The sequence below is a fragment of the Tachysurus fulvidraco genome, chromosome 19, assembly GCF_022655615.1.
Source record: "Tachysurus fulvidraco isolate hzauxx_2018 chromosome 19, HZAU_PFXX_2.0, whole genome shotgun sequence".
In the NCBI taxonomy this organism is placed as follows: domain Eukaryota; kingdom Metazoa; phylum Chordata; class Actinopteri; order Siluriformes; family Bagridae; genus Tachysurus; species Tachysurus fulvidraco.
In genome coordinates, this window is record NC_062536.1 from 3,532,577 (window position 1) to 3,560,380 (window position 27,804).

At 40.0% G+C, this 27,804-nt stretch overlaps 1 protein-coding gene across 1 annotated transcript in view; it reads left to right on the forward strand.

Moving 5' to 3' along the window:
• Nucleotides 1-23,901, forward strand: part of LOC113645416 (lysine-specific demethylase RSBN1L-like) — a 28,198-nt gene extending 4,297 nt beyond the window's left edge. The window contains exons 3-8 of the mRNA XM_027150990.2: nt 3,575-4,257; nt 14,272-14,409; nt 14,676-14,818; nt 19,356-19,523; nt 19,643-19,751; nt 22,167-23,901. Coding sequence (XP_027006791.2) covers nt 3,575-4,257; nt 14,272-14,409; nt 14,676-14,818; nt 19,356-19,523; nt 19,643-19,751; nt 22,167-23,225 — 2,300 coding nt within the window. The 3' untranslated portion in view covers nt 23,226-23,901. The remainder of the gene's footprint in view (nt 1-3,574; nt 4,258-14,271; nt 14,410-14,675; nt 14,819-19,355; nt 19,524-19,642; nt 19,752-22,166) is intronic.
• Nucleotides 23,902-27,804: the final 3,903 nt, after the last annotated feature.

Sequence of the window (27,804 nt, forward strand, 5' to 3'; positions counted from 1 at the left end):
ACTGACTGAAACCCTCAACTGCAACAAACGTAGCACCAGGTACAAAAATATATGCATCCACCATTAAGATTGTCCTACATGACCCTGGTCTGTAAGGCTGTTCTGCAAGGCAGAAGCTACTCCTTCCCTAACTGCAGATGTTCACCAGGAATGAAGGAGGACTATCTAGAGATACAAAAAAAAAAAAAAAGAAAGAAAAGAAACAAGACGTCAGACAGAAAATAAAAACTTAGTCACAGCTGAGTCTTCCAGTGGGACAATCATCTAATCATCTGTAACAAAGTGGATTTGAAGTGTTGCTGTGACCATCACAAAGCCCCGACCTGAATCCCTCAGACAGTTAGTAGACTGAGAAGAAAACGTCCAAGGCCTAAACAAGGAGTCCCACAAACCTGACTGAGTTATACCAGTTACTGTCACGAACTACGAGTCCAGCAGAGAATAGTGAGAAACTTGTGGAAGACAAAGTCACAAAATACTAGTGTGTGTGTTTAAGTGTTAAGACTAGTTTAACTTCTGACCCACAGAAAGCCTGACAGATTTATTTACTCGATTGTCGTTGCATTAATTTTTTTAATGGATATAAACCTGTGTGAGACACCAGAAGTGTGTGCAGGTGTGAAAGCTTGAGTTGAAGGTCATTAGACAAGCACTTGTATTTGTAGATACAAATTTTTTGTTTGTTTTGTGACACAAAGTTGGTATTTGTTGGTGGCATAAGCAATTTCCTCTGTCCTGTGCTCTTTACTTTTAACTTTAGGGACGTCTCCAACAGCTGGTGCACATCTGTGTCCTGTAGGGGTTTACCATCCGTTTTCAATTCAGCATCAATAAACATTGCCTGAAAATGCATTTAAAAATGTTCACTAGATTAAAATTTTCAGCCTGTAAAAGTATAGTAATTAAAATGTGTGTATGTGAGTGAGAGAGAATGAAACATTCAGGGTCGAACCATTCCAACTGCTAAGCTTTTACAGTGCTTAGGCTTGTTGTCTTGTTAGTTAAAAATCAGTTGCAAAAAGTCTTTCACAGACTAGATCAGGCTTGTTTGCAGAAGTATTCACCTGTTTTAACAGTTTGGCATCATCCATTCATTATTACTTCCACAGTAAACAATTCTGTGATCTTAGCTTAGCAATCAAATCATGACTGAGCAGTTGGAAATTGTTATTAGCATGCTAGCTAATTAAGTTGTCAAGCTGTTAATCAACCTGGATTTTAACACTTTAGCCATATTGTTTTGGTAATAAAGTTTTTACATGTTAAAAGCTTGAGTATTGGTAGCATATGGCTTTACTGATGCTAACATCAGCAAGGCTGCTTGTGCATTTCCTGCAAAGCTTCCAGTGATGTGTCCTATCAGTCATAATTACTGACCTGGACAGTTCACATGGACATCACACCCATGGCTAAGTAAAGGTGACAATAACGTCATTTCATCTTTTATTTATTTACTTGTGTATAAATCGTATAACATCCAAGTCACAAATGCTGTCATCTAATATTAATCTAATATTAATGCCCCACAGGCTTTCGCCCTGCACTTTCTATACTGTACTGCTGCTTACAGATGGCCGTTCCCAGCTAAATCAGTCCGACTTAAGGAATCACTCTGGTGATTGTGTAGCTGGAGATATGAGATCACTGTAGAGCAGAGCACGAGATTCAGATATGTTTCAGCTACAGAGCTCTTTGTGACGTCAGACGTACCACCTGAATGTCACAGCAACACAACAACTTAATCTCAACAGTTTCAGTGATTTGAAGATCCTGCTCACCAGAGACCGGTTGGCCAATGCTGTAATGTTTAATTAGCCATGTTTAAATTGGTCTCATTCGAATGCATGCCTTTTGTTGTTATACACTGCTTAAAGTCTGAATGACACATTTTTTACATTATTAAGTTATTGTGCTTTTATGTTGTTGAATGTAATCGTCCTTGGGCTGTTTGCATTCAACAGTGTAACATATTTCCATATTAAGGTAGTGTTGCTCTTGTTGCCCCGGAGCATTATTCAGGTTGGTAGGAAGACGGCAGCCTGTCCATAACGCCACATCAGAACATTTCCAAAAACAGGATTATTCTCAGCACTGTTGTGTTGTTCTATGTACAGCATCCTCTTAACAGCCCCTACAACTTGCCAGCTCAGGCTGACCTTAGGACATAATGGTTAACAAACCTGTGTCACAACAATTTCACAATATCCACCCACACAAGGTTGTGTAGCAGACACTTCACATCAGATCAGCTCGCTGAACCCCCAGAAAACCTGTGACATAGCTCTTTAAATTAAGCAGCTAGAGAATTTCAAATCCACAGACTGTTGTGTGGAAGAGAAAGGTACTTAAAATATATACCAAGTGTCAAATAGTATTGGATTAGTAACTCCTTGCAGATTTACATGCTAATAGCATTGCTAACATGTATTAACAATGTTCTCTTGATAGCATAAAGGTTTTTCCTGTTAAAATAAAAAAAGACTGATGTGATAAATTGACAAAGTAATGAAATACAAAGGTCTTGAACCTAGAAAAGTAGAAACCGAAGACACCCGTTAACAACACAAGTGACTGCAATGAACTGTGAGGCCAAATGTTTGCTGAGGTGTTCCTTTCTGTTAATAACTCTTTTCTTACCTTTATATTAGTGTGCTTTGGATGAATCTCACAGTTTGAAGCCTTTCACTTGCTCGCTAGAAGCAACTTTTCTGTTCTTACTTACCGAATGACCGTAGTTGAAACGATCTTCAGCAGCTCTTGCAATCACAGACTGTAAAACACTGCCACTGTTAGTGGAAATACACGAACAGTGCTAAGAGGAACACAAGTGTTTTACTTAACATGGAAATTTACTGCACAGGCAAAGCTAAGACCTAAAACTCCTGAGGAGATAATTGGTCACTCAATTCCACTCGACTACAAACAGTTATAGAAATGACATTATTTCCTGTCCAGAGGATGAAGTTTAACTTCTGAGACTGTTTCCTCTAAAGGTTTCTTCGTCATCATCTCAGGGGGATTGTGCTAGTCATCGTCACCTCAGGCTTGATCATTGGTGCTAGACGTTAGAGATTAATAGTACTTAACTGTAGTAACAATAGCATTATCTTTTTTTCTGTACTTCTGTAAAGATGCTTTGAGACAACGTCAGCTGTAAAATGTGCTTTACAGATAAACTGAACTGAAAAAGCTTATTTTTACAGTATTCAAGTTGGGCTGTATCATGTCACCTTAAAGCTTGCATAGAATAATGATTTCTTAAGCGTAACATTAGCTGAGAGGACCTCACTGTGGTGTAGGGTTTTACTCTAACACTTATAAAAACCCTTTGTCGGTTTAGTTGAGGACTGATCTAATAATATTGTTTTATATTAACACATATAACACCTCCCCCACTGTTCAGGGTAATTAAATCATTTATTGTCATCATATAGAATGGCAAATCACAGGAAACAATCAGGGAACTATTAATACTGCACAAATGTGGTATAAATGGTTTCAATTTCCTGTTTCTTTTCAACTATTATTACATCTGTGGCCTCACAGGTTAATGCTACTGTCCTCCTTCTTCTAGTTGATACGGAGGAACCGAAGGCAAATGCTGAGGAGCTGCTGCTCAAAAAGGCTAAGAAGAAAAAGAAAAAGAAACATAAAGAGGCGGAGAGACGGAAGCGGCCCAAGATGTATAGCAAGTCCAGTCAAACGCTGTATTCGGCTCTGCTGAACTCAGAACTCCCAGGATTGCTGTCCAAATCAGAGACAGAATTCAAATCCCCTTTTCCTGTTTGTAAAACATTCCCCCTTTCCTCCTCTCCTGCTGCCAATGTCAAGCAAGAGAAGAGCAGCAGCTTCAAGTCCACCTCTGGAACGGGGGACACTAGTACAGCAAGCAGCGGAAAAACCTCCCAGCTCCATTCTCGTCTCCCGGGGATAGATGGTTTGGAGTTTGGCCGTTTTGTGCATGTTGAGCAGCAGCCAAACGGCGGTGCCCTGGTCCTGCATGCCTACAGCCGTGAGCTTGCTGTTCTCTCAGCCGAGGAGATGCAAAGGTTTGCTCATGAATTTGTGACATTGGCGTTCTGTGAGGATCCTGATGGGGCTGCACACTATGTTATGGGCATCGTCCATGGAGCGGCCTCCTACCTCCCCGACTTCCTGGAATATTTTTCTTCCAAATTCCCCAATTCTCCTGTAAAGATGGAGATCCTTGGCAAGAAAGACATTGAAACGACATCCATGGCAAATTTCCATGGTCAGGTAAGTCGATGCAAACTACAAGAATTTGGCCATAGATTTACTTCATCAGCTCTAAACCTCATCTAATGACTGACAGTGAGATAAGTAACATACTGAACTAGGGCTGGGCGATACAGTTAAACAGCTCATCATCGATATAATGTTATATTCGATATCGATAATTACTGATTATAACCTTTTTTAGTTATATTAAGGATATCAATAATTACTGATTATAACCTTTTTAAGTTTTAAATAATCTCTTTACACAAATTTTGTAGCATTTATTTTATTAAGTATTATGTAAATTTTGAACAATCAACTTTTGCTTGCTTTTGTTCAGACCCCATGACATCAGTGTATCAGTCAAGTTTTGAGCCATAAATTCCCCAATATGATCCTCAGGAAAATTTGCTGTTTCCAAATATTTACTCTTCAATTTCCATTTGCTGTTAATGAAATGCACACTTAAACGGCTCACGTGTGTGACAGACCGTCTGTGGTTGTTGCGAAATACGAGATGGTGGACAGCTCTTTTTCAGCTGTTGTTCGACAGTAATAAAGTTTGGCATTTGCGTCCCAGGACAACATAATGGGGCTGAAACATGCTTAGTAGTCTTAAGCCACGTTCACACTGTAAGTCTTAATGCTCAATTCTGATATTTTGCTCAGATCTAATTTTTTTGTTTGGCTGTTCACATTACCTTTTAAAATGTGGCCTATATCAGATACCAGTGTGAACTGTTTGCAGTTTTAAACTGACCCGCATGCGCAAACAAACAATAACTACGACGTCACACGCAGCACGCCGTTGCACTAAAAAGTTGGCAAGGTTATGGAGGAAGTATTGTATCATCTGGTGCAAGCATACATATCATGTAATGCTATAATGTGATGTATTCAATGCAAATATTATGAGATGGTTCACGTAACCACTTTATATAACACTCTTAACACACACACACGTTACCAGTCACGTTCATGAGTCACGTTTTCGCTGGTGTGCGCAAAAAAAAAAGTTTTCGCTGGCGCATAATTGTGATGTAGCTTGACGTAAAAGTCGCATCAAATCCGCCTTGGGTGTTCACACTGCGGTCACATTGGAAAAAATCAGATTTGGGTCTGATTTAGGACCACATATGGAAGTGGTCTGAATCTGATTTGAAAAAATCAGATCTGGGCTAGATTTGAGTCAACACTACTCCTGAAAAAGTCTGACCTGGTCACTTGACCCCAAAAAAAAAAAATCAGATTTGGGCCACTTTAACCTGCAGTGTGAACGGGGCCTTAGTGTGAATCCGGACTTCATTATGCTACCTGGAAGCATTTCTTGTGCGGGTTAAGTCATTGTTTTGCTTGGACAATTTCATCGCTGTAGAGTCATCGCTGTCCATCGTGAGCTTGTGGGTTGTTTAAGTTGCGGTAGATGTGGATGGACGATATGCTGTTTATTCCAGAGGGTGAAAGCCTTTAAGGTGGTAAAATAAGTTGCTTGTGTTTACTCTCTTTGGCGGGATTTTTTTTTCTGATGTTGGTCAAAACTTCCACACTGGTGAGCTGACATTTTCCTTTTTTTATTAACAAACTTCTCACCACTGAAAACGTTTTTGTGTGTTTCCTGTCACATGCTCATGGTGAAACCGAACGCCTCAGCAGCACAACTTATTGGCTGTTTGCTTGTCACTCTTGACACACGCCTTTGTCAGGGCATGTGATAGGCTGTTTGCATACTTTAATGCATTGGACGAGCGCCATCACTATGAAACACGCAAGCGTTTTTCTATCGTTATTGAAAAAGGCCTATTGTCGATAAATATCGATATTGTTTTATTGCCCGGCCCTGTACTGATCAGTGCTCAAATTAGCATACTGAACTAGTGACTGACCAGTCATCTAATTAAGTGAGAAAGAAGCTACACTTGAAATACAAGGTACAGAAACTACACATGAAACCCAGGCTGCACATGCTACACATAAGATGCATGCAGCACATAAGCTGCACGTGAGCTATTGGCTGCACACAGACTACACAGTAGATACAGATTGCAAGTGAGATATCGGCTGCAAGTGAGACAGAATACACGAGATACACAATACCCAGGATGCACAGGCTGCAAAATGAGACACCAGTTACACATGAGGCACTGGCTGCAAATGAGGCACAATACACAGGATACTCAAGCTGCACAGGCTAAACATGATACACAGGTGGCAGATGAGCTAAAGGCTACACACGAGACACGGAATGCACACAGTGTGTCGTGTGCAGCCACGAGAGACAATGGCTACGTGTGAGGCACTGGTTGCACATGAGGCACTGGTTGCACATGAGGCACTGGTTGCACATGAGGCACTGGTTGCACATGAGGCACTGGTTGCACATGCTACACCACAGAATGCACTGTTCAACACCAATACACATAATCACTATTCGGAGTATTTAAATATGTTTAAATACACCATAAATTAGCAGGCATGGTTTACATTTTTATTTATGTATTTAATTTATATAACAAGCAATTTTGTTTTCATTTAATTATACTGTCCATAGATGAATTAAATTTAGCATTAACTGTTGACATTTTATTGTGAAGTGCACTTTATTAAAATTTGTCACGGGTGTTTTGGCCTGACTGATCGATGTTCTTCTTCTTTGAGATGCTCTGCACCTTCACTGTGCCATTAATAGAAACTTGACCTCCGTCCCACAGCATGGCAGGAAATAAGAAAGCATCCAGATTGGGTTTCATGCTTCATGATTATTAGGCACTGTTTTGTGTTTGGTGCGTGTAGTGAAGCGTGAAAGCTGTTTTCAAGCTTTTCCTGGCTGGTCCTCTTCAAAACGGTGGTGTGCTTCACACAATCCATAACAGGGTCTGCAGTATGTGTGGAAGCTACCTGTGATGTGTGAGGTGTTCAGTTCACTTCACTAAGCTTTCGTCAGGATTCCCAGAAAAAAGGTTTATGGAATTTTATTTGCAGTTGTGTTTTCTATTACACGCTTTCATGATCATACCCTGTCTACAGAATTTTAACTGGAAATGCGAATCACATTTGCAATGGCATTTCCTATGTCCTATGAGTTTTAACCCTGTTCTATTGAAATAGCAGTAGCGATTACCCTGTTTGCTATTTCACTTCCTCTGGGTGGCGTATGGAGCCTGACAAAATTCAAATGGATTCTGAATCCTTTTGCATTTCTCATGTGCTTAAACCTGTAAATCAGTGGGGGGTGGGGTGTGAGTGTACTGTGGGAAGTGACCTCAGTCATGCTTGACTGCGAAAATCTGCTGAACACTCGGTTTCACATTCACTTTATACTTCAGTTATGAACTGTGTTTCTAAGAATATTAATATACTTAAAAATGGTAAATTTGTTTTTCTGCAGCTTCCCATGTTTGTAAAATTCTGCCCTTTTTAATTTTTAGGTGTAGACATTAGTGGCTATGTGTTTGTCTTTTTAAGTGTTAGGATTGTAGTTGTGTTTTAAATAAGATGGACCGTGTGTGTGTGAAACACCTTTTCCACAGGCAGGTCTGGACCTCTTTATTTCAGGCTGCTGTGGACATTTGCCCAAACTGACTAAACAGAACCTTGTTGAATTCTGTAGATTGTCTGCTATTTCTTGACTTGCCTTAATGTATGCAGTTTTGTAACTGTAGGGCTCTGTAAGAAAAAGCTCTGCCCCCTGCTGTAGTCTTTACTACTTGCTTAGTTATTAAGATTTATTCGTTTCTGGAAAAGAAATACAAAAATGCCCTTATTACTGGATGAAAAATGAAAACACAAGAAACCTTAAAGTATTAATGCAGAAGCAAACAGAACTTTTAACAGTTAGTGGTATAACAATCTAAACCATATATAGTGCAATAATTAAATTAAATTATTTTCTGAAGAAAAGGCAATATTTTCTGAGTGAATCTTAAATTAGAACCCTTGAAGCACAATGTAAACTGTATTAAACAGTAAACCTCACACCCACATGAGCGACATGTTTAACGCGCTGAGGTAAATGGAAAGGACACCTGCTAAACCTGTCTGTCTGTCGCAGGCGGTTGTGCGACATATTTTCTATAAAATGTATTATTTATTTTCATTCATGTAATTTAATATACAAATGTATTTTTCTTAAGTTTAATCCACAGTCTGTGATGTTTGCTGTTCATTAATCAACCACCATGGGCATGGGCGACGGAGGTAAATAAAAAGTGGGCGTGTCCCGTCCCAAACACATAAAGGGTCCGCCGCCCATGCATTTCAGGAAGCAGCAGCGTGGTCAATGCTGTAGGTAAAACACGGAATGGACTTTAATTTATTAGGGCATTCCTCAAGCAGAATGGATGCCACTGGCGGCGCTAAATAATAAAAATAATAGTAATAAAAAAGATGCTGAATGGAGATGGTAAGTGTGTGGGTCCAATATTATTGGTATTAAAAAGTGGGTGTGTCCTGTCCCACATATTTGTAATGGTTCCGACGCCCATGGCCACGGGTATCGAATTTGCACATGATGACACAGACCTTACAGAGAGACCCTCTAATCAGAAACCTTACTTCTGGCTCCATGGGGTCCTGGTACATGCACTTCCATCTTGTCAGACTTAAGCAGGAGAAAGTTAGTAAGCCTCTAATGTCCTTTTTAATGACATTTTTCATTAAGCTGCTGACTCTCATCTCACTGCTAAAACATTCAGCTGTGTCTCAGCAACATAACAGTTGAAACTCGTGCCATGCTCACAAATAATTTCAGAAGTCAACATTAGATAAGACCTGTTCCATTAGCTAAAAGGTTTTCAGCTTTCAGTTTCGGTTAAATTTTCTCTTAACCAGATAAACTTTAACACTCAGTAGCTTTCATAAACACTACAATGCATTACATAAAGCTTTCTTAGCATATGGCATACATAACATGTATATCTAGGATGACAAAACCCTGTACTTCCCTAATAGGCATTAAATATATTTTGCAGGCACTGAAAATTTCCCTGACAGAAGACTAAGTAAACTCTGAAGCGATCTGAGCGATTCTCCACACAGAAAACCAAAAGTGTTTCAGTGAGACAGGCAGCAGATATTTGTTTAACCTTTATTCGGTGGTTGTTTGATCAGAATGAAACTAATCATGGCCTGAAATTCAGAGATGTACAGCTGCAAAAAAAGTGTGCAGACGCATAAAAACTTTGAAGAACAGTCATCATGTGTTAATTTCCCAGTTTCTTTTAACTGATCCAAACTCTTGACATTATTCTTATTGATTATTTGATAGTCGTGATGTGTTGCAGCCAGTGACCAGCTATTTATTTTACCCCAGTGAAAAGTGTAGTAATGTTAGCTGATTGAAATGCTGTGAATCAATAAAGATGTGTCTGGATTGAGTTTCCAGGTGGTGGAACATTGAGTGTGATATCTGTTCAGTCCAGTACACGTCTTTCTTCAGGCTCTACATCGGTTTCTTCAGATCAAATTCTTTAGTGTCCAATTTTCTCCAAGCGATTCTCAATGTCTTTTGGTGTTGGAACAGTAATTGAGTGTAAACTCTCTATATGTCCTTGTCGTTTGTAAGAGAAGATGGTTGTGTGAGTAACTTTGTTGGAGTGTTTCTGGGTGAGCGAACACCCCCACAAGCACATCAAGTGTGTACATTGTTCACTGGCTGAGACTCGAGTGTAAACAGATCTTAACAAGTACAGTCTTGAGCTGATCCAAGAAAGAATGTCCAGAGCTAATGTGAGGTGCCTGTGTGGTTTCCTCTACAATAATCTCATGGAGAACTTTATTAATCATGTACATCCATCCTTAGAAGCACAGAATAAGTGTCCACAGAGCAGAAAGTCTGGAGCACAGAGGTCTCATCATGCAGTGACAGCACAATTAAAAGGGGAGAGCCAGAAGGTGACACAGACATGAAGGCATCCTGGGATATAAATCTGCCAGTTACTCCACAATCAACAGCATCCAGACATCATCGTTGACCACAAACACTCTGCCATTCGAGTTTACCTAAACGCTTACTAATAAAAGCCTGACCAAAGAAAATGTTCTCAGCATTCACTGGTGATTCAGAGTGGTGATCATGGCACATACAAAACCAGTGTGATAGCTGTTTATTAAAAGCTTGGCCTCATTTGATTTATTTATCCCCGACACATGGCTCCATGACCACACGGCTCACTCTCAGGATTCCAAGGGTCATTATTACATTCAGCTCAAAACTGTCTGTGTTCGGTCTGAATGCTATGAAATTGACATAATCCAAACACAGTAAAGGTTTAAATGACTTTTGTTAATGTTTGTGATTACTGTGTTGAGAGAAGAGAACTTCCAGCAGTCTGTAAGGAGCAGAAGCAGGGCTGTAACAACCCCCAGCGGCACCAGGAGTGTATTACAATTCGCCCAGAAATGGAGCTCTGTGTGCTTATATTAGGGATGGGTGTTTTCCGCAAATATCACGTTTGAATATTTGAGCTCACAAAAAATGAATATTCGAATATTCATTTATTTAAATTAAGTTTATTGAGACATACGTTATTTTTGAGTAACTTTTGTTTCCGTCATTTTTGAACAAGTTTATACACAATAAGCTTAAACATTACGCTACATCGGTTTTGTAGCTGAAAACCTTTTAACCATGTGTGCAAACAAACAAAAAAGTACAGAGCAAAAGCAAAAAAAAAGTGAACAAAAAAAACGTAAATAAAGCCGCCTGCAGCAATTAGGCTATTGTACAGAACGTAGCCTAGGCTACATTTAACTTTGAACCTTTTAAACTGTCATCAAATCTTTTTTGCTTTCTTTCTATTGTTTTACATGTTCTTGTTAAGGAACACAAGCATGTCAACATGATCGAGGTAAAGTCGGATCCTTAGTCTGTTAACAATAAGGCCGGCTGCAGAGAAAACGCACTCTGACGGCACAGAAGTTGCCCGGACACACAAGTAAAGGTGTGCTAAGCGCCTGAGTTTTGTGAAGCACTTCGTGTTTTCGTTCCACCACTGAATGGGATCCTCATCTGGTGGAATACATGGCTCCAGCAAGAACTGAAACGTCTCGGCTGGATTCTCTGTAATCATCACCAAAGAACTGGCTCAGCCTTTTCCAACGAGCGGGCATTGCCGCATCCTCTTCATCGTTGGTGGCAGCGGCTGCTGCATCCGCGCCACTCGCATCAAAGAAAATGCTCTGATAATGTTCAAAAATAAATATAGCGAAATTCGAATAGCATTATTATTTATCGAATAATTACAGCAGAATGAATATTCGAATGTTCGACTATCCGTGCACACCCCTAGCTTATATAACACCATAATTCACCGTGCTGGTGAAGTAAACATGTAAAGATTTGATATGATGTGAAATAGTGGTGTGTCAACGCACCACATTATAAATGCAGCAGAAATAAACATTGTCTTAACGAGACAGCATTTCACATGGTTTCCTCTGAACTCTCGCTTTGACATGTCTGCGTGTATGAATCATTAGCCGAGAAATTAGAAACTGCTAATTAATTAATAGTCCATTAGAGACCATTAATGGCAACAAATTCACCAAAAGAAGAAAAGGGAAGACTCGTACACGGCTATGGAAAATGCTGACAAACAGTCTCACCTGCTGATGATTAATTTTGTTGAACACGCTCTCTAATGATCTGTTCATGATCTGACTGGGAGCTCGTAGCTCACATCAGAATAAAAAGTGTTCAGCCTACACGCCTCTGCATCTGCGTGAAAGTCCTTTCAGCCTGAAGGTGGAGGATTAATGTCCTTGTATTGGTTGTAATAGCTACGTGTTTTTACGTTCTCCACCAGCATCTGCATTTGTGCTCCGTGTTCGTTTGAGAGACACCAGAATCTGATCCAGATAATTGAGGTTAGATTGTTGTCAGACGGACAGTTTGAGACCGACCTCAGTAACAGTAACTCGGGGTTTGAAGACAGACACACTGCTGTTTGTTGTGCCTTTCATTTAGCTAGAGCAGCTTTACTGTGTCACACACTCTTCTCATTATCTGTGTATAAATCACACTTCGACAAGGTAACTTGCTTATGAAGAATTGAGGCAAATGTTGTCTGACTCGGTTGTTAGATGTTTGTGCCGTCAGCTACGCTAACGAAGGATCTAACGTTAGCTGTAACTGATGTTGAGTTATGACGAGTCTTTTCTCAGAGGAAAGCTTGCCAAGATATTGGCTTGTTGTGTTCTGTCACAGCTTATATAGACAAACAGCCACACTACTTTAGGCTATTTCATCGACAAGTCACTCCTGGGTGTGTTAGCTTTAGGCTCTTCAGTACACATTACATGTTTAACGCTTGATTTTGATTTAGGAACAGTTAGTGGCAGAAATATAATATTAGAATTAATATTTAATCTCACACAGAATAATATATTTTTTTCACACACACTTTACAGCCCTCATGACTGTGTGAGTAAAGTGAAATGGGGGGTGGGGTGGGGGTGTCCAATCGGAGCACCGCTGTTTTGTAGTAGATCAAACTTCTATTTTATTTTATACTCATTAAGTTTCCATTCTCATTTGATTAAAACACTCAGCGTTAAAGGAGTTTGTGTGTGAGAGCGAGTGGTACGTTTAATAAAAGCGGTGCATTACATTAGTTACATGTGGCTAATTAAACATTTCACATTTGTCTTTTTCAAAACTGGCTCAAATATCATGAACAAGCAGGAAACCGGGGTGGGTGGGGGGGTGCATGTATTTCTCATTCTGCTGATAGCGAGTTGTCTGTAGCTTCTTTTTAAATCCTGTGTGTCTCATAATCCTTTGAGTAGAGACCCATATCTGCAGCTCTGAACTTTCCAGTCACTTCAGTGATTTCTTTAATCTGGGCTGAAGCAGCTGCGAGACAGCAGATAGAAACCTCTCTCCATCAGATCACTACAGAAAGAAGCAGCTTAATAACGACAAGAGTTTTAGGAGCAGAGCAGCCTGCTTCTCTCACATGCTTCACATCCAAATCACACGCCATGCTTGATGGTTCAGGGCCTGTGGTAACAGTGTCTAAAAAACATGGTAGTAGCAGAAGAGTAAAACACAGAGGGTGCAGAACATGTTTACACACAGCTTTACACACACACACACACACACACACACACACACACACACACACACGGTTTGTGTGTTAGTGCTAAGTCTGGGATGTTTTGTCCCTCTTGTGTGATTTGCTGATTTAACTCTGTCTGTACAGTCCAGTTTTACATGCTTGTTAGTCATTTTTCAGTTTGTGCATCCTGTTGAGATTTAAGATGTTTAACATTTACTGGCGAGATCTTTCTTCTGTGGAGCTTTGTCTTTAGATTTGTCCTTTAGATGTAAGATGTACCTGACTTTCAAAGCCAGACACATCTTTTTCAGCTGCTGCATCAGTGTCTTCCATATGCATGAGCTGACAAATGTCCATGATTGGCCAGCATCACAGTCATTGCCAGGGGTGAGAATTAACCCCTCCCTCCCTGAGAGCAGGACCAGGTTTGCTCCATTGGCTTCCACTGATCTGATTATGATTCTTGATGCTCTACATGACAGACTGATGACCTTTTAAAATAAAATGATGTACCTTAGCTTCAGCAAACGTTTAGCTTTTCAACAATGAAGCAATGCCACAGATGGTTTGCGATTAGACCCCTGGGACTGACCTGCTAGCTTTTGGGCTTTTCTGAATTATGTGGATGCTCAGCCCGATGAACAGAATCAGCAGGATATCATATCATCTCACTCCAGATGGAAACATGCATTTTCCATGTGCTGTATTTCTGAAATTCTTTATCTACCACAGATCCTGCACATGCCATGTCTATTCACCCACTATATAAAAAGCTTCCTGAACACACATTCTGACCTTTTATCCATGAAGATGGGGGTAAGGTGGAACAGATGGCCATCTATGATGTGGAAAGCCTTTTAGTCAAATGTTATTAAGTGACAGTGGAAGGCTTGACTCCTCCCAGGTCAGGTGTAGTTCATCATAAAGCTCTGTGGTTGCTCTGATTGTGTGTTCACTGTGTTCTGTGTTTCTCTAGGTAAAGAGAACCTATTCCCATGGGACGTACCGTGCCGGGGCTATGCGCCAGATCAGTCTGGTGGGAGCCGTGGATGAGGAGGTGGGGGATTACTTCCCAGAGTTCCTCGGCATGCTACAGGAGTCCCCCTTCCTTGAAGTGAGTATACTAGACATTTTTGTCAAATTTAGGTAAAATATTATTGGATGTAAACAGGCACTGTTTATGCTGTGTCTGACTAACATCCACATGATTATGGGCACCATGTGTACACAGATAAAGTCCTAATAAAGTAGATGGAGATTGTATTTACTCCGAAATGTGGAGTGGATTATTTGAGAGTAGCTGACCATCTTGAAAACAGCGTTAGGTTTTGTGTCTTGTAAAATATCACACATATTTAAGTGTGTGTGTGCCTTGTGCAGCGGACGTTGCCGTGGGGAACGTTCTCCAGTCTGAAGCTGAAAAGCCCTACAGACAGTGACGATGGGCCGATCATGTGGGTTCGGCCTGGAGAGCAGATGATCCCTGTCACCGACATGCCAAAGTCTCCATTCAAAAGGAAAAGGTAACACATGGGTTTGTTATTATTTAGTTTTATTTGTTTTAAAACCAGCTGATAATGTAAACACAGTCTGTATAAGGAGAGGACGAATGTTGAAGAAATGGTTTATTGAGAAAAGTGCACATGCTTGGTGTCAAGCTCAAATTCACAGTGGGCCAAAATATAAAACTGAGATAAAGTCACGGGCCAAACTGAATATTTATTGAAAAATTGCAACTGACATGTAATGTTCAACCTTTTTCATATGGAACCAAACTTTAGTTTTGCTTAAACGCAGGATTTGGAACAATCAGAGCTTGTTATTACAAACACATAAGAGATTAAATTTGATATAAAAGACACATCAGTGGTGTTCATGTCACAAACTTTGACCATACACTTTTTGACAAACTCTCCCTCATTAAAGGGCAGATTTTGCCGTCTCTGCTGCCACAAAAACAGCCTTTACAGCAGCTTCACTTTTTGATGTTGCTTTCATGAACATAGTCTGCCGGGAAACCAGACTTTTTTCGTCTCCTCCACCTTCTGGAGCTTCTGCTTTATGTCCAGGTCCTTATACTTCTCATAATGTTTCATGTCATATTGTCTTCTTATGTTATATTCTTTCGTTATAGACACGTTAGCACTGTTAGCACACAAGACAAACAGGTCTGTCCTTTACATTCATGAACAGATAATCTGCCTCCCTCCTGACTTGAAAGCTCCTATTGTCCATCTTTCTTTTGGCCATTTTTGTGGAGGGTGAATTAACTTGCCCGATGTGACTGTAACATGGTTGTTAACGACTGTCAACAGAGAATGAGGGGCACTTGCTGTTCGTGACTACACGTCAATACAGTGGCAAGGCATTCTGGGATTTGTAGTATTAGCGGAGCGTGCGGCTAGCCAGCTGTAATGCACATCTGATATGATCTCACGGGCCAAATATAATTACACAGAGTTTTGACACCCCTGCTATAGATTATGATGTTCGACTAAACCCTAAGATGGGTCATCATCAGCCGATGGAGTAGCACATATTGGGCTGTTGAATTTACAGCTGAATTTAAACCTTCAAAATCTATTTTCAGTTTCTGTTCACACTCACAAGGGGTTTATTTCAAGGCACATTAGATAACTCTACTGGGCAGGAGTCTGACTTAAAGCCTGACACAGTTTAAAAGAACTGATTATTCAGGATTGGTTTATTAGATATTTGACTACAGCAGAATGATATAATATGTTAGGCAGCAAGTGAACAGTTTTGGTAGTTGATTTGTTGGAAGCAGACATAATGGTAAGGTTTGGAGTACCTTTAAAAAGGACGTGATGGTGATGGCATCTCTAAAACAGCTGTTTAAACTCACAAGCCCTACAACAGAGTATCTGATCAAACAGATTACACATAATGTTAATGGTAATAAGTGTAATGTTCAATGTCTCAAAATACAATCAATAAACAATGTCTCCTGCTTAACACTGATCGCCACCATGTGAACTGATGTCTAGAAGGACGAAGGATATGAAACTTGTGTTATTTAACAACACATGACAGCAGAGTTGTTTATAAATCCAGCATCCAGTTTCAGACAGCAGAGTTACAGCTTCATTACTTTACTTAAACCTTAATCTGCTGACACATCTGCTTTTATCACAATATGTGATCTTGAAAGTCATGATCAGAAAAAAACCCTCCAGTGTGAGTCTAACAGCACCATCATGTGTTTGTCCTTTACAACAGCCTCATCAAGCTTGTGGAGATGATAAAGTTCATCCCCTGATGACATTTCCACACTTAGGCATATATTCATAATGAACTGAGATGGACAAACTGGTGATTATTCACAATGATTAACAAACAGGGGATTAGTCACATTTTGGAGGAGATTTTTTAATCGTGAAAATTATATTTATCCTTGATGTGTTAATTTGTGTCAAAATATTTTGTACTTTTTTTGTAACCGTAATAATGTACACAGTATAATATCACACCACAAGATGGCAGCATCAGTCTATCTGTCTGACCTGAGTATATGGTCTCCAAGTGGTTCTATCCACAGCACTCCAGGATGTCCAATGGTGAGACCTCTAAATGATGAGGATCACTAGCAGCTCTGGAGTAGTATGTGTAACATATGGGGCGAGGTAATAAAGCAGAGGGAGGCAGAGTGACACTGAGGGAAGGAGGGAGACAGGGGGAAGGAGGGAGACGGAGGGAGGCAGAGTGAGACAGAGGGAAGGAGGGAGGCAGAGTGAGACAGAGGGAAGGAGGGAGGCAGAGTGAGACAGGGAAGGTGGGAGGCAGAGTGAGACAGAGGGAAGGAGGGAGACAGAGCGAGACAGAGGGAAGGAGGGAGACGGAGGGAAACAGAGGGAAGGAGGGAGGCAGAGTGAGACAGAGGGAAGGAGGGAGGCAGAGTGAGACAGAGGGAAGGAGGGAGCTGGGGGAGAGAGATTGCACATTTTAGATGCTTGTTTCTAAAGTAACCAACCAGCATTCTAATAATATAATGACTGTGTGTGTGTGTGTGTTTGTGTGTGTGTGTGTGTGTGTGTGTGTGTGTGTGTGTGTGTGTGTGTGTGTGTGTGTGTGTGTGTGTGATGTATATTAGCAGGATATTTTGGCATATAAATGAGTGAAGAGAATATTGTGAAATATTGTTAAATACACAGGATTAATACAGAGCCTTCTACACATTACTTTAGACAAAGCTCCATATAATCTGCTCGATTGTATCTAATCAAGTTTTTTTATCTTGCAGCTTATATTCAGATCTCAGCCATCAACTCCTAACCTACAAACATGTGTATATGGGTGGTTTCTTTTTTTTTTCTATAGTGAAAACCACAGACAGACACAATTGAAGTGTTTTGAGGGTTTAGGAATGTAAGAAAACTAGGGATGAAATCCAACAATGTACAATAAGCAGGCAATGCAGATGTGTGCAGGGTGTTTGGTTTCTGTCCACATGCCAGACCTTGTGTTTCCAGGAGTCTTGTGTCCACTTATTGACACGTCCTTGTGTGGTTTTGTGTTGTTCTCAGTTGCCCTGCCCAAACAAAAGAGCTCCTGAGTTTTACCACCTCACAAAGCTGGAATACCTGTTCAGCCAGTGTCACGTCATTCACAGGGATCAGGAGACTTTAAACTTCTTTAAACTCCTCTAAAGTGTTTCAGGTTAATTGTTGCATTGTGTTCATGCTGAAGTGATATCTGACCAGTTCCTGTGGTGGGTGAGTGCAGTGTGCGGTTGTGTTGAGTCCAAGCTCAGAGCTGTGTTGGCTAGGCCTGTCACACACACACACACACACACACACACACACACACACACACACACACACACACACACACACACACACACACACCCCACTTCTCTTTCTCTTTTTCTCTCTGCCATCTTGTACTACTTGTCCTTTGGGTTGTTTCAGGCTGTTTGTCACTGTACATACATTTAAAGAGAGAGAATAATACGAATAACATTTTCATAAAAAGTTTGTGGTGTCAGCTAAGACAGACAGATCTTTGTTGCAGTCTGATCTCTCACTCTTCACTTGTGAAACTAAATTGCCAAACTTGTTGTCTTCAAGAGTAGAAGCTTCATTCTACAGTCTACATTCATTGGTTTTTACATTCATTTTTTGTTGGCACTTTGTTCAAGAGCTGGCTCATGTATACAAGTGTTTAAGTAGCATCGCGGCCATGAGTTTCACAAATGACTTTTGGAGGTCAGATGGCAATATTAAGTCTGATGGTGCTTTGGATAAACAAAAATTCTGTGGATTACGCAAAGGCATTGATTGCAGCATCTGCAGAAGAGATTATATATGACAATATTTATTACATATTATATTAGTGACAATATTTATTACATATTATATTAGTGACAATATTTATTACATATTATATTAGTGACAATATTTATTACATATTATATTAGTGACAATATTTATTACATATTATATTAGCCACAATATTTATTACATATTATATTAGCCACAATATTTATTACATATTATATTAGTGACAATATTTATTACATATTATATTAGCCACAATATTTATTACATATTATATTAGTGACAATATTTATTACATATTATATTAGCCACAATATTTATTACATATTATATTAGTGACAATATTTATTACATATTATATTAGTGACAATATTTATTACATATTATATTAGTGACAATATTTATTACATATTATATTAGTGACAATATTTATTACATATTATATTAGCCACAATATTTATTACATATTATATTAGTGACAATAGATTGAGTACGAAGTAGAATCTTTGAAATCCTGAATTTCAGTCTTCTGCTCCAATGACACGTGAGCTACATTGACTCTACCTCCAAGTCGGTGTAAATCCTTAAGTTTCTTTTTAGATCAGATCCATCGGCGTGTTGTCTGATCAAACGCTTCATAAGAACAGAGATTAGACATTAACTTTCACTGAAGTCTCACACTTTTGCACCTCGCTGCATGTGCATCCCTCCTCTCTAACATTAATAATGGTGTTTGATGATGAATTTATTTTGCTCCTTTTAGGTCAACCAATGAAATCAAGAACCTGCAGTACCTACCTCGGACGAGCGAGCCTCGTGAGATGCTGTTTGAGGACCGGACACGTGCACATGCTGACCACATTGGACAGGGCTTTGAGAGGATGACCACAGCTGCAGTGGGTGTGCTTAAAGCCGTACGGTGTGGAGAGGGGTGAGTTTTACACACACACATTTCAGACTTGGATGTAATGCCGATATATTGAAATGTGTATTGTGGAGATTTGCCTTCAATTAGTTAGAAACTGATTGGTGTGTACGTGTCATGTGCAGTATGGAACCTCCTCGTATTACCAAAGACGTGGTCTGCTTTCATGCTGCAGATTTTATAGACGTAGTGCAGCGATTACAGCTGGATCTGTACGAGCCGCCCCTGTCACAGGTGAGTCTGACCAAAACCCCATTTATTCATCATACTCACCATTAGGGCTGGGCGATATGGCCGAAAACTGGATCATGATATCAGTGTTTCATATTGGTGAATATCGATATATATTGAACTTTTTTATAACCCATTTAAAATAAGGACCAGGAGGAAAATATATTACATTTAAACATATTTATTTTACACTTAACCTTCCTCTGATCAGAATCCCCTCAGTTATTAAGGCATAAATGTCAACAACCAGGAAACCTCAAATAATTATAATGTAAACATAAGTCTAAAGTCACAATGAACACTTAACTATTATCTCTTAACATTTAAGGTGCAAAATGAAATAAAATGTAATAAATGATTAATAAAGTGTAATAAAATAGTGCAAAGTGTTAAATATAAACGCAGACAAACCTGATAATTTAGTGTAAGTTTAGTGCGAGGAAGTTCACTAGCTGTTCAGCTTCTGGTGACTAAAGTGTGTAAAATATGTGCAGTGTTTTGTAAACATAAATAAAACTGAGGTAGACTGAGATACATCTGTAATATAAAAAACAAACCTGATACACTACAGTAACATTGTTTGAAATATAAAACCTGCAGAAATATGAAAAAGTAACTCAATTTCTTCTTACTCTAATCACACTTGAAGTTTTTTCACACTATTTAAGTATATGTTTGTAGACTTATAATTAGGGCTGTAGCTATCAAATATTTTAGTTATCGCAGATTCTACCATAAATTTCATCGATTAAAATATATTTTTGCTTAATTAAAGAGCAATATTATACAAGAGAAAATAAGATGGGTCTCTTAAAATGAATAACTAATTGGTTTCCTTTTTTAGAAAAATTAGCAGTTTAAAAATTATTTTTATTTTTTATTAATTAGCAGTTTAAAAATTATTTTTTTTAAATGCATAGTATGCAATGCATACAACAATAATTTCTATCAAAAATAAACATTTAGATATTTTACCCATTGTTTCTCTGTCTGTACTTGTGCTGTGAACAATGACAAAGCTGACTGAGAAGAATTAAGTACATTTAAGTGCCAAACATTCTGGGTTTTTTAAAGTATCACAACTTATCATATATATATATATATATAAATCAGAATATAAAAGTCTCTCTCTCTCTCTCTCTCTCTCTCTATCTATCTATCTATCTATCTCTCTATCTATCTCTCTCCATGTGTGTTCTTTAAGAGTCTTTAAAGGAGCATGTGTTTGCAACGAAAAAAGGTATCAACATGCTCAGAATTGAGGCTTGCCCTGCGCTTTGAAGAAATGTTTCCTGCTGTTGAAAACAGACGTTGTCGTTTTTCTGTCATTTTCTCCTGTTTGTTTCTTCTCTTTGCTCATTGACATTATCGCGCCCTTCCATTTTGCAGCCTGCGCGCGCCCTCAAATTAAAAGACCGCTAACTCCACGCGTCTCCTTCCCCTTTTACATAAGTGTGTTGTCGCGCGCGCGCACACACACACAAAACAATTGCGCAATAACGTGATGTGAGCTTTAAAATGAATTAAAAGAGGCTTCGAGGCAGAGAAATTTTCCTCAAACAATTTTTGTAATCGGGTTACTCGAGGAATTGTTTCAGCCCTAGTTATAATATCCAAACAACTGCCATACTGGCGAGCTGACTTTTCTTCGTTTATTTACAATTTCCTCGCTCGCTGTGGCGCTCATTTTCTGCTTATCATGTGCCGGTTACTGAAGAGGAATCCAGCACCAGCACGAGACCACGATATGGCGCAACCAAACTTGATACTGTTACATGATTGGCTGTTAGAGTGTCACTCCCCAAGTTGCTAGGTTACCAGAGAGTGAGCTTCTGTTTTCTTCTGTTTTTTATGAAGAATAAAAAATATCGAACGTCTTATGGAGCACATTTTATATCGCTATCGATCACGTGTCTATCCCGATACATATCGTTATCGTTTTATCACCCAGCTCTACTCACCATCATTTTATACAAAGCTAGGGGATGTCACTTTTCTTACTGGTTGGGATCTGGACGTGGTTGATTTTTAATTATTGACAAATTTGAATATTTTTATGAATGGAGATATGAGGTTTAATCCTGAGCTCAGGCTACTCTCGAGGACAGATTTTCATGTCAGCAGGTGGATTGGTGACTCTAAATTGCCCCTCGGTGTGATTGTGTGTGCATGGTATCCTGCAGTGGACAGGTGTCTCTTCCATGGTGCGTTAAATATGTCTTTGAATACTGAGGGATGTAAATTCATGGTGCAAAAGTGTTGTGTGTGACAAAATATAAAAAATATTATAACTCCTAATACATGAAACCTTTTTATTTGTGTCACCATATTAACATTTTTAGCTTCTTAATAACTGTATAGAATCATATGAGTATCATACATCTGTTTGTTAACAGATGTATCTGTGCTTGTTTTCAGTGTGTCCAGTGGGTGGACGATGCCAAGCTGAACCAGCTGAGGCGCGAGGGCATCCGTTATGCTCGGATACAGTTGTATGACAATGATATCTACTACATCCCGCGCAACGTGGTCCACCAGTTTAAGACCGTGTCAGCTGTGTGCAGCCTGGCCTGGCACGTCCGCCTCAAACAGTATCATCAAGATGCAGAGGAAGAGAAGGAAGACGAGGACAAGAAGACTGTCACCTCCCCTTCAACATTTATCAAACAGGAGCCTCTGTGTGAAGCACGGAGTGCGACAGATTCACCCATCTTCACAGACCCCAGACAGGCCTCCTCTGTGCCTCAGATAAAGATGGAGGAGCCGGAGCTTCTCCCTGATAGGACACCAAAAGTCCAAACTTCTAGAGCAGCAACGCCACCATCAGCCTCTGTATCAGATCAAGCCAAAGCACACCATCACTCAGAATGCCGTTCTGCTCCTTCACACACTCACACACCAAGGTCAACACCCAGCCTGAGCTCTGCACCAACCAAGCACACACACAGCTTGACACCAACCAAACATGCGCAGCCATCCACACCAACCAAACACACCTACAGCTCTGCATCAATCAAACACACACACTCCAGTTCAGCAGGCAGACATAGCCACTCTTCCAACACATTTAAATCAACCCCGTCTTCTAGCTCGTTGCCAGCCAAACAGGTGCACATGTCCAACACAACCAAACATGCCCACACTGCTTCGACATCCAAACACGCTTATTCCCACAATACCAAAACCAGCTCTGGACATTCGGACATTTGGACTGCCTCGCCCAAGTCACAGGCTCTGCCTCAGTCAGGTTCGTCTCAAATGCAGGTTCTGCCTCAGACACAGGTTGTGTGCCAATCATTTTCATCACAATCACAGAGTTTTCACCAATCACTTCTGCCTCAACCTCAGCAGCAGAAGTCGTCCTGGCCAGACAGAGCCTCAGACTCTCTTCACCCAAAGGTCACCCCACAGGACACTCGGCCACACCAACCACTCAGTCCCCTTCCTCATGAACAGCAGAAAGACTTTTTATGCTGATTTGTACATAACTGTTTTTAATGGCTTTTCTGGTTTTATCTTCTTGGTTTTTCTTTTATCATTATTTTGGGTTGACTTTTCGTTTCTATTGATACAAAGAGACGACGCGAAACGATTATGTGGATCGGAGTCCAACAACAGTGCGAGACGGAAGGATGTCCAGTTTGGCCATAACCGATCGAATACACAGCAAATGTAGCGAATAACATTCCTCAGTGCCTGCCTGTAACTGTGAACTATCATAAGCACTTAGGGCCAGCTGCACTGCTACCCTGCAGGTCGGATAAAAAACCCAAACAGGCCATTGAATAATATATTTTTAAGTTGTAGGCTATAGTTGTGTATTAGAGCTGACATGAACATATATATTTTTAAGATGAGATGAGACAGACTTCTTTTAATGACTCCAGGCTTTTCCATAGAGCTTATTTATATCAAGTTTGTTTTTGTTCCATTTTTGTCAGCACTGTAGTGTATATAACATTTTTTCTAAGAAAATGTGTAGTTTGATTTATATCTAATTAAGAACCTTGTAATAAAAAAGTTCTTGAGATTTGGATTATTGTCATGTAAACAAGGGCTACACTGAAGGATCATGTGCATAATGCAGACTGACTCTCTTAAAGGTGTTGGCTGTCCCAACCTACCTGTTAAATGTGTCCACTGTCCTCATTAGTACATAAACTTTCCCCAGTTACTCTGTGTAGACCGTAAGACAACTATGTTTGAAGATAAATGAAGATTAAAAGCATAGGATCACTGCACAAGGAGATGTATTATTTTGTACTGTTGTCAAAATGTATTTTGTTCCCCTTGCATTTGTCCAGTTTACAGCCGGTGACTTATCCTGCACTAAGATCAGGAACAGAGCTTGTCTCAGTTTTAGTAACCTTAAACCTCTTAGTATGGCTAGAACTGAAGCTGGATTTCCTGCATTTGTGTGTGTTCTGTATCCTGGCCACCTGTGTGAAGTAGTGTGTTACAGCACTCTGTGTCTCAGCTGGAATTTGTGCCGTGTGGGGAATTACTACAGTAAGTGAGCTGGCTGATCTGATCCACTTTATTGGGCAAGTATAACACAGTGTCCAGTTAAGAGCAAACCAAACAGTGCACATTTAACCCACAAGACATCGGTGCTGAACAGAACAAGATATCGTAATGAACAAAATTATAAATGCAACACTTTTGTTTTTGCCCCATTTTTCATGAGCTGAACTCAAAGATCTAAGACTTTTTCTCTGGCTTATGGTAGAGAAATGAACATTCAATTCACGGGCAACAGCTCTGGTGGACATTCCTGCAGTCAGCATGCCGACTGCACGCTCCTTCAAAACTCGCGACATCTGTGTCTTTGTGCTGTGTGATAAAAACTGCACATTTTAGAGTGACCTTTTATTGTGGCCAGTAGAGGAGCTGGAGGTAGTTAAAAAGTTCAGTATAGACCAGATTTATGGGAAGGAATGTTCAGATTCTTTGTGGCTGCTGGGAAAAAAGCTGGTTTGTAGTCTTGCAGTCCTTGTTTAGATCAGTCTGTATCTCGTGCCAGAGGGAAGGAGTCTGAACAGACTGTATCTGGGGTGTTGGGGTTGATTCTGGAGACACGAGATGCGTACCGGTCCTGAAGGAAGGGCAGGCTGGTCCCGGCGATGTGCTCTGCAGACCTAACAAGTCTTTGCTTGTCCAATTCGGTAGCAGGGCCAAAACAGACAGTGACTGACCACAGTACGGATTCAATAGTAGTCCTTAGAATTGGCACAGCAGGTCCCAGGGCAGGTTGTTCTTCTTTACTTAGTAGAGCCTTTGCAGATGGTTGTGCCAAGGAACTAGAAAGAATCGGTGCTGGACAAGGTACAGCCATGAACAGTGAGTGGTGACAGAAGATCAGGTATTAATTTAAAGCCAGCTGTCATCTCCACTGTCTTGCTGATGTTAAGTTTCTAGTTGTTGTGTCTACAGCTTAAGGACCCCAAGCAACCTCATTTACATTTTACATTCACCATTTACAGCATTTGGCTGATGCCCAAATCCAAAGTGACGTACAACAGTGCTTTGAAGTCTTTATCAATGAATATATTATCACTGTTTCACTAGGTTACAGACTTCGTATACCATCAACCTAAACCTCTTTTCTGTTCTCAGTTCTGTACACACAACAAACAGGGAAAAGTGCTAATTCAAGAACTTCAGGAAGAGGTCAGTCTTCACCCATCCTTCAAAGACAGAGACTCGACTGTTCGGACACCTAGGGTATGCTGTCATATAGACATCCTACAGTTATACAGACCTCCTGCCTATATGAAGAATCATCACATCCTGGATAAGTCCAGTGAAATGTGTTAAGACATTTATGAAGATTAAATATAATAATTAAATATATATCGTATATACTGTCTTTCATATATCGTATATACTGTCATTCATATATCGTATATACTGTCTTTCTTACAGGATGAACCAGAGAGTCTGTGAACAGTGAAGTTGATAAATAAGATGAAAAAGATAATAAACAGCTACAATAAAGCTGTTCTTCTGGCTCCTGGTGGCCATAACACACTTCTATATGATGTAGTTCCTGCACACCAAATGAATTTTTATTTGGCAAAAATAAGACTGAAACAAATTCTTTAAACACTTTCTGAAATTTTGGTACACTATATAACCAAAAGTATGTGGTCTCCTCACCATCACGCCCGGGTGAGGGATTTCTCATGTTGTGGCATACAGACGTAAGCCAGGTGCAGAATCACATCATATCACATCTCTATCCTCTCTCTATCCTCCTCCTACAAGTGCAACCAGTTCCAGTAAACCTTCCTGTCCAGCTTCAGCACCAACAGGATGAGGAAGACCAGAGTGGAGAGACCAGTGAGGAGAACTGAGGTCATGATCACTATCTAGGAGAACATCTGAAGAACACACACAGATGTTGCATTATAACACTTGTTTCTCCACATTTTTTCAAGATACTGAAATATATATTTGTGGGTTAGACAACAGATTTCTAATTAAAATACAACAAATACAATTCCAGGTCCTGCAAGACTTTCTTGTAGGTTCCCTGTACAAGGTTTTGTCTATTTAATGTAGAGAATGAAGTTTACTCCACACTGTGAAGTGCACACTCTTCAGTTCAGTTAACAACACTACACACTGACACACAGCCTCAGCAGTACTCTGGATGGAGATAAAAATCGGACTGCTGTCCTTTTTACAAATAAAAATAACAGTGGCACTGCATCGAGGGTTTAAACATCACATATGCTGAGAAATATTTGTACATGTTTTAATCATGCTTCTCTTCAGATTAGCATGGATGTCTGCTTGCTTTGGGTGGGCCGGTTGTGTCTCTGTAACTGGAAGGTCATGTTTGTTGGCACAGTGTGTATTGTGGCTCACTCTAGGACTGTGACTGGTTCCTCTGTGGATGTCTGTTCATCAGGGTGTGGTTGGATTTGGGAGGAGCTGCGTTCTTCCAATGAGATGGTTTTTGTATCTTGTGGTTCTTCCTGTGTTTGCCTTCAAGTTTTTCATTGTTATGGTGATGGATTTATTGGGAATAAACTTCATTATCTAGCAGTTCGAACAGGTCTTCATGAAGCCAGGACAAAATCTGTTCTATGAATTCAGTAAACTGTGCCTCCATCTAGGCTAAGGAAACAACCCTTTAGGTGGTGTGATTTAAACAGACATACAGTTAATAAGGAAAAATCCCTGTTCAAAAGTTTGCATACCTTTAGTTCTTAATATTGTGTATTGTCCCCTTCAATATGGCATGCAGTCTTTTGTAATAATTGTGCATGAGGTCCTGAATTCTCTCTGGTGGTGAAGCTGCCCATTCTTCTTGGCAAAATGCCTCCAGTTCCTGTAAGTTTTTTGTTGTATTGCACAAACTGCACATTTGAGTTCTTCAAAAGTGGCTCAATGATATTGAGGTCAGGAGACAGTGATGGCCTCCAGAACCTTCACCTTTGTCTGCTGTAGCCATTGGAGGGTCAACCTTGCCTAGTGCTTTGGATCATTGTCATGTTGGAAGATCTGAGATCGTCCCATGTGAGCTTTCATGCTGTAGAATGCAAACGATCTGCCAGTATTTTCTGATAACATGCTGCATTCACCTTGCCATCATTTTTTCCTAACTTCCCCGTGCCACTGGAGCTCACACAGCCCCAAACATCAGAGATCCACCACCATGCTTTATAGTAGGGATGATGGACTTATCACCGTAGGCCTTGTTCATTCCTCTCCAAGCATAGTGTTTATGTTTGTGGCTAAAGTTCAGTTTTGATCTCATCACTCCATATGTCTCTGCTCCAGAAGCTGTGAGGCTTTAGGTGCTGTCTGGTGTACTGAAGTTGGGCCTTTTTGTGGCAGGTCATTTGTGTTTAAGTCCCTCCTTATTGTGCTCCTTAAAACAATAACACATTTTTCCAGAGCAGCCTGTATTTTTCTGTATTTTTCTGTGGGTTGTTTGTGGGGTTTTTCTTGCATTGCAAACAATTCTTCTGTCAGTATTGGGTGAAATCTTTCTTGCTCTACTTGACCGTGAGTATCAACAGAACCTCTTATTTTACACCTATTT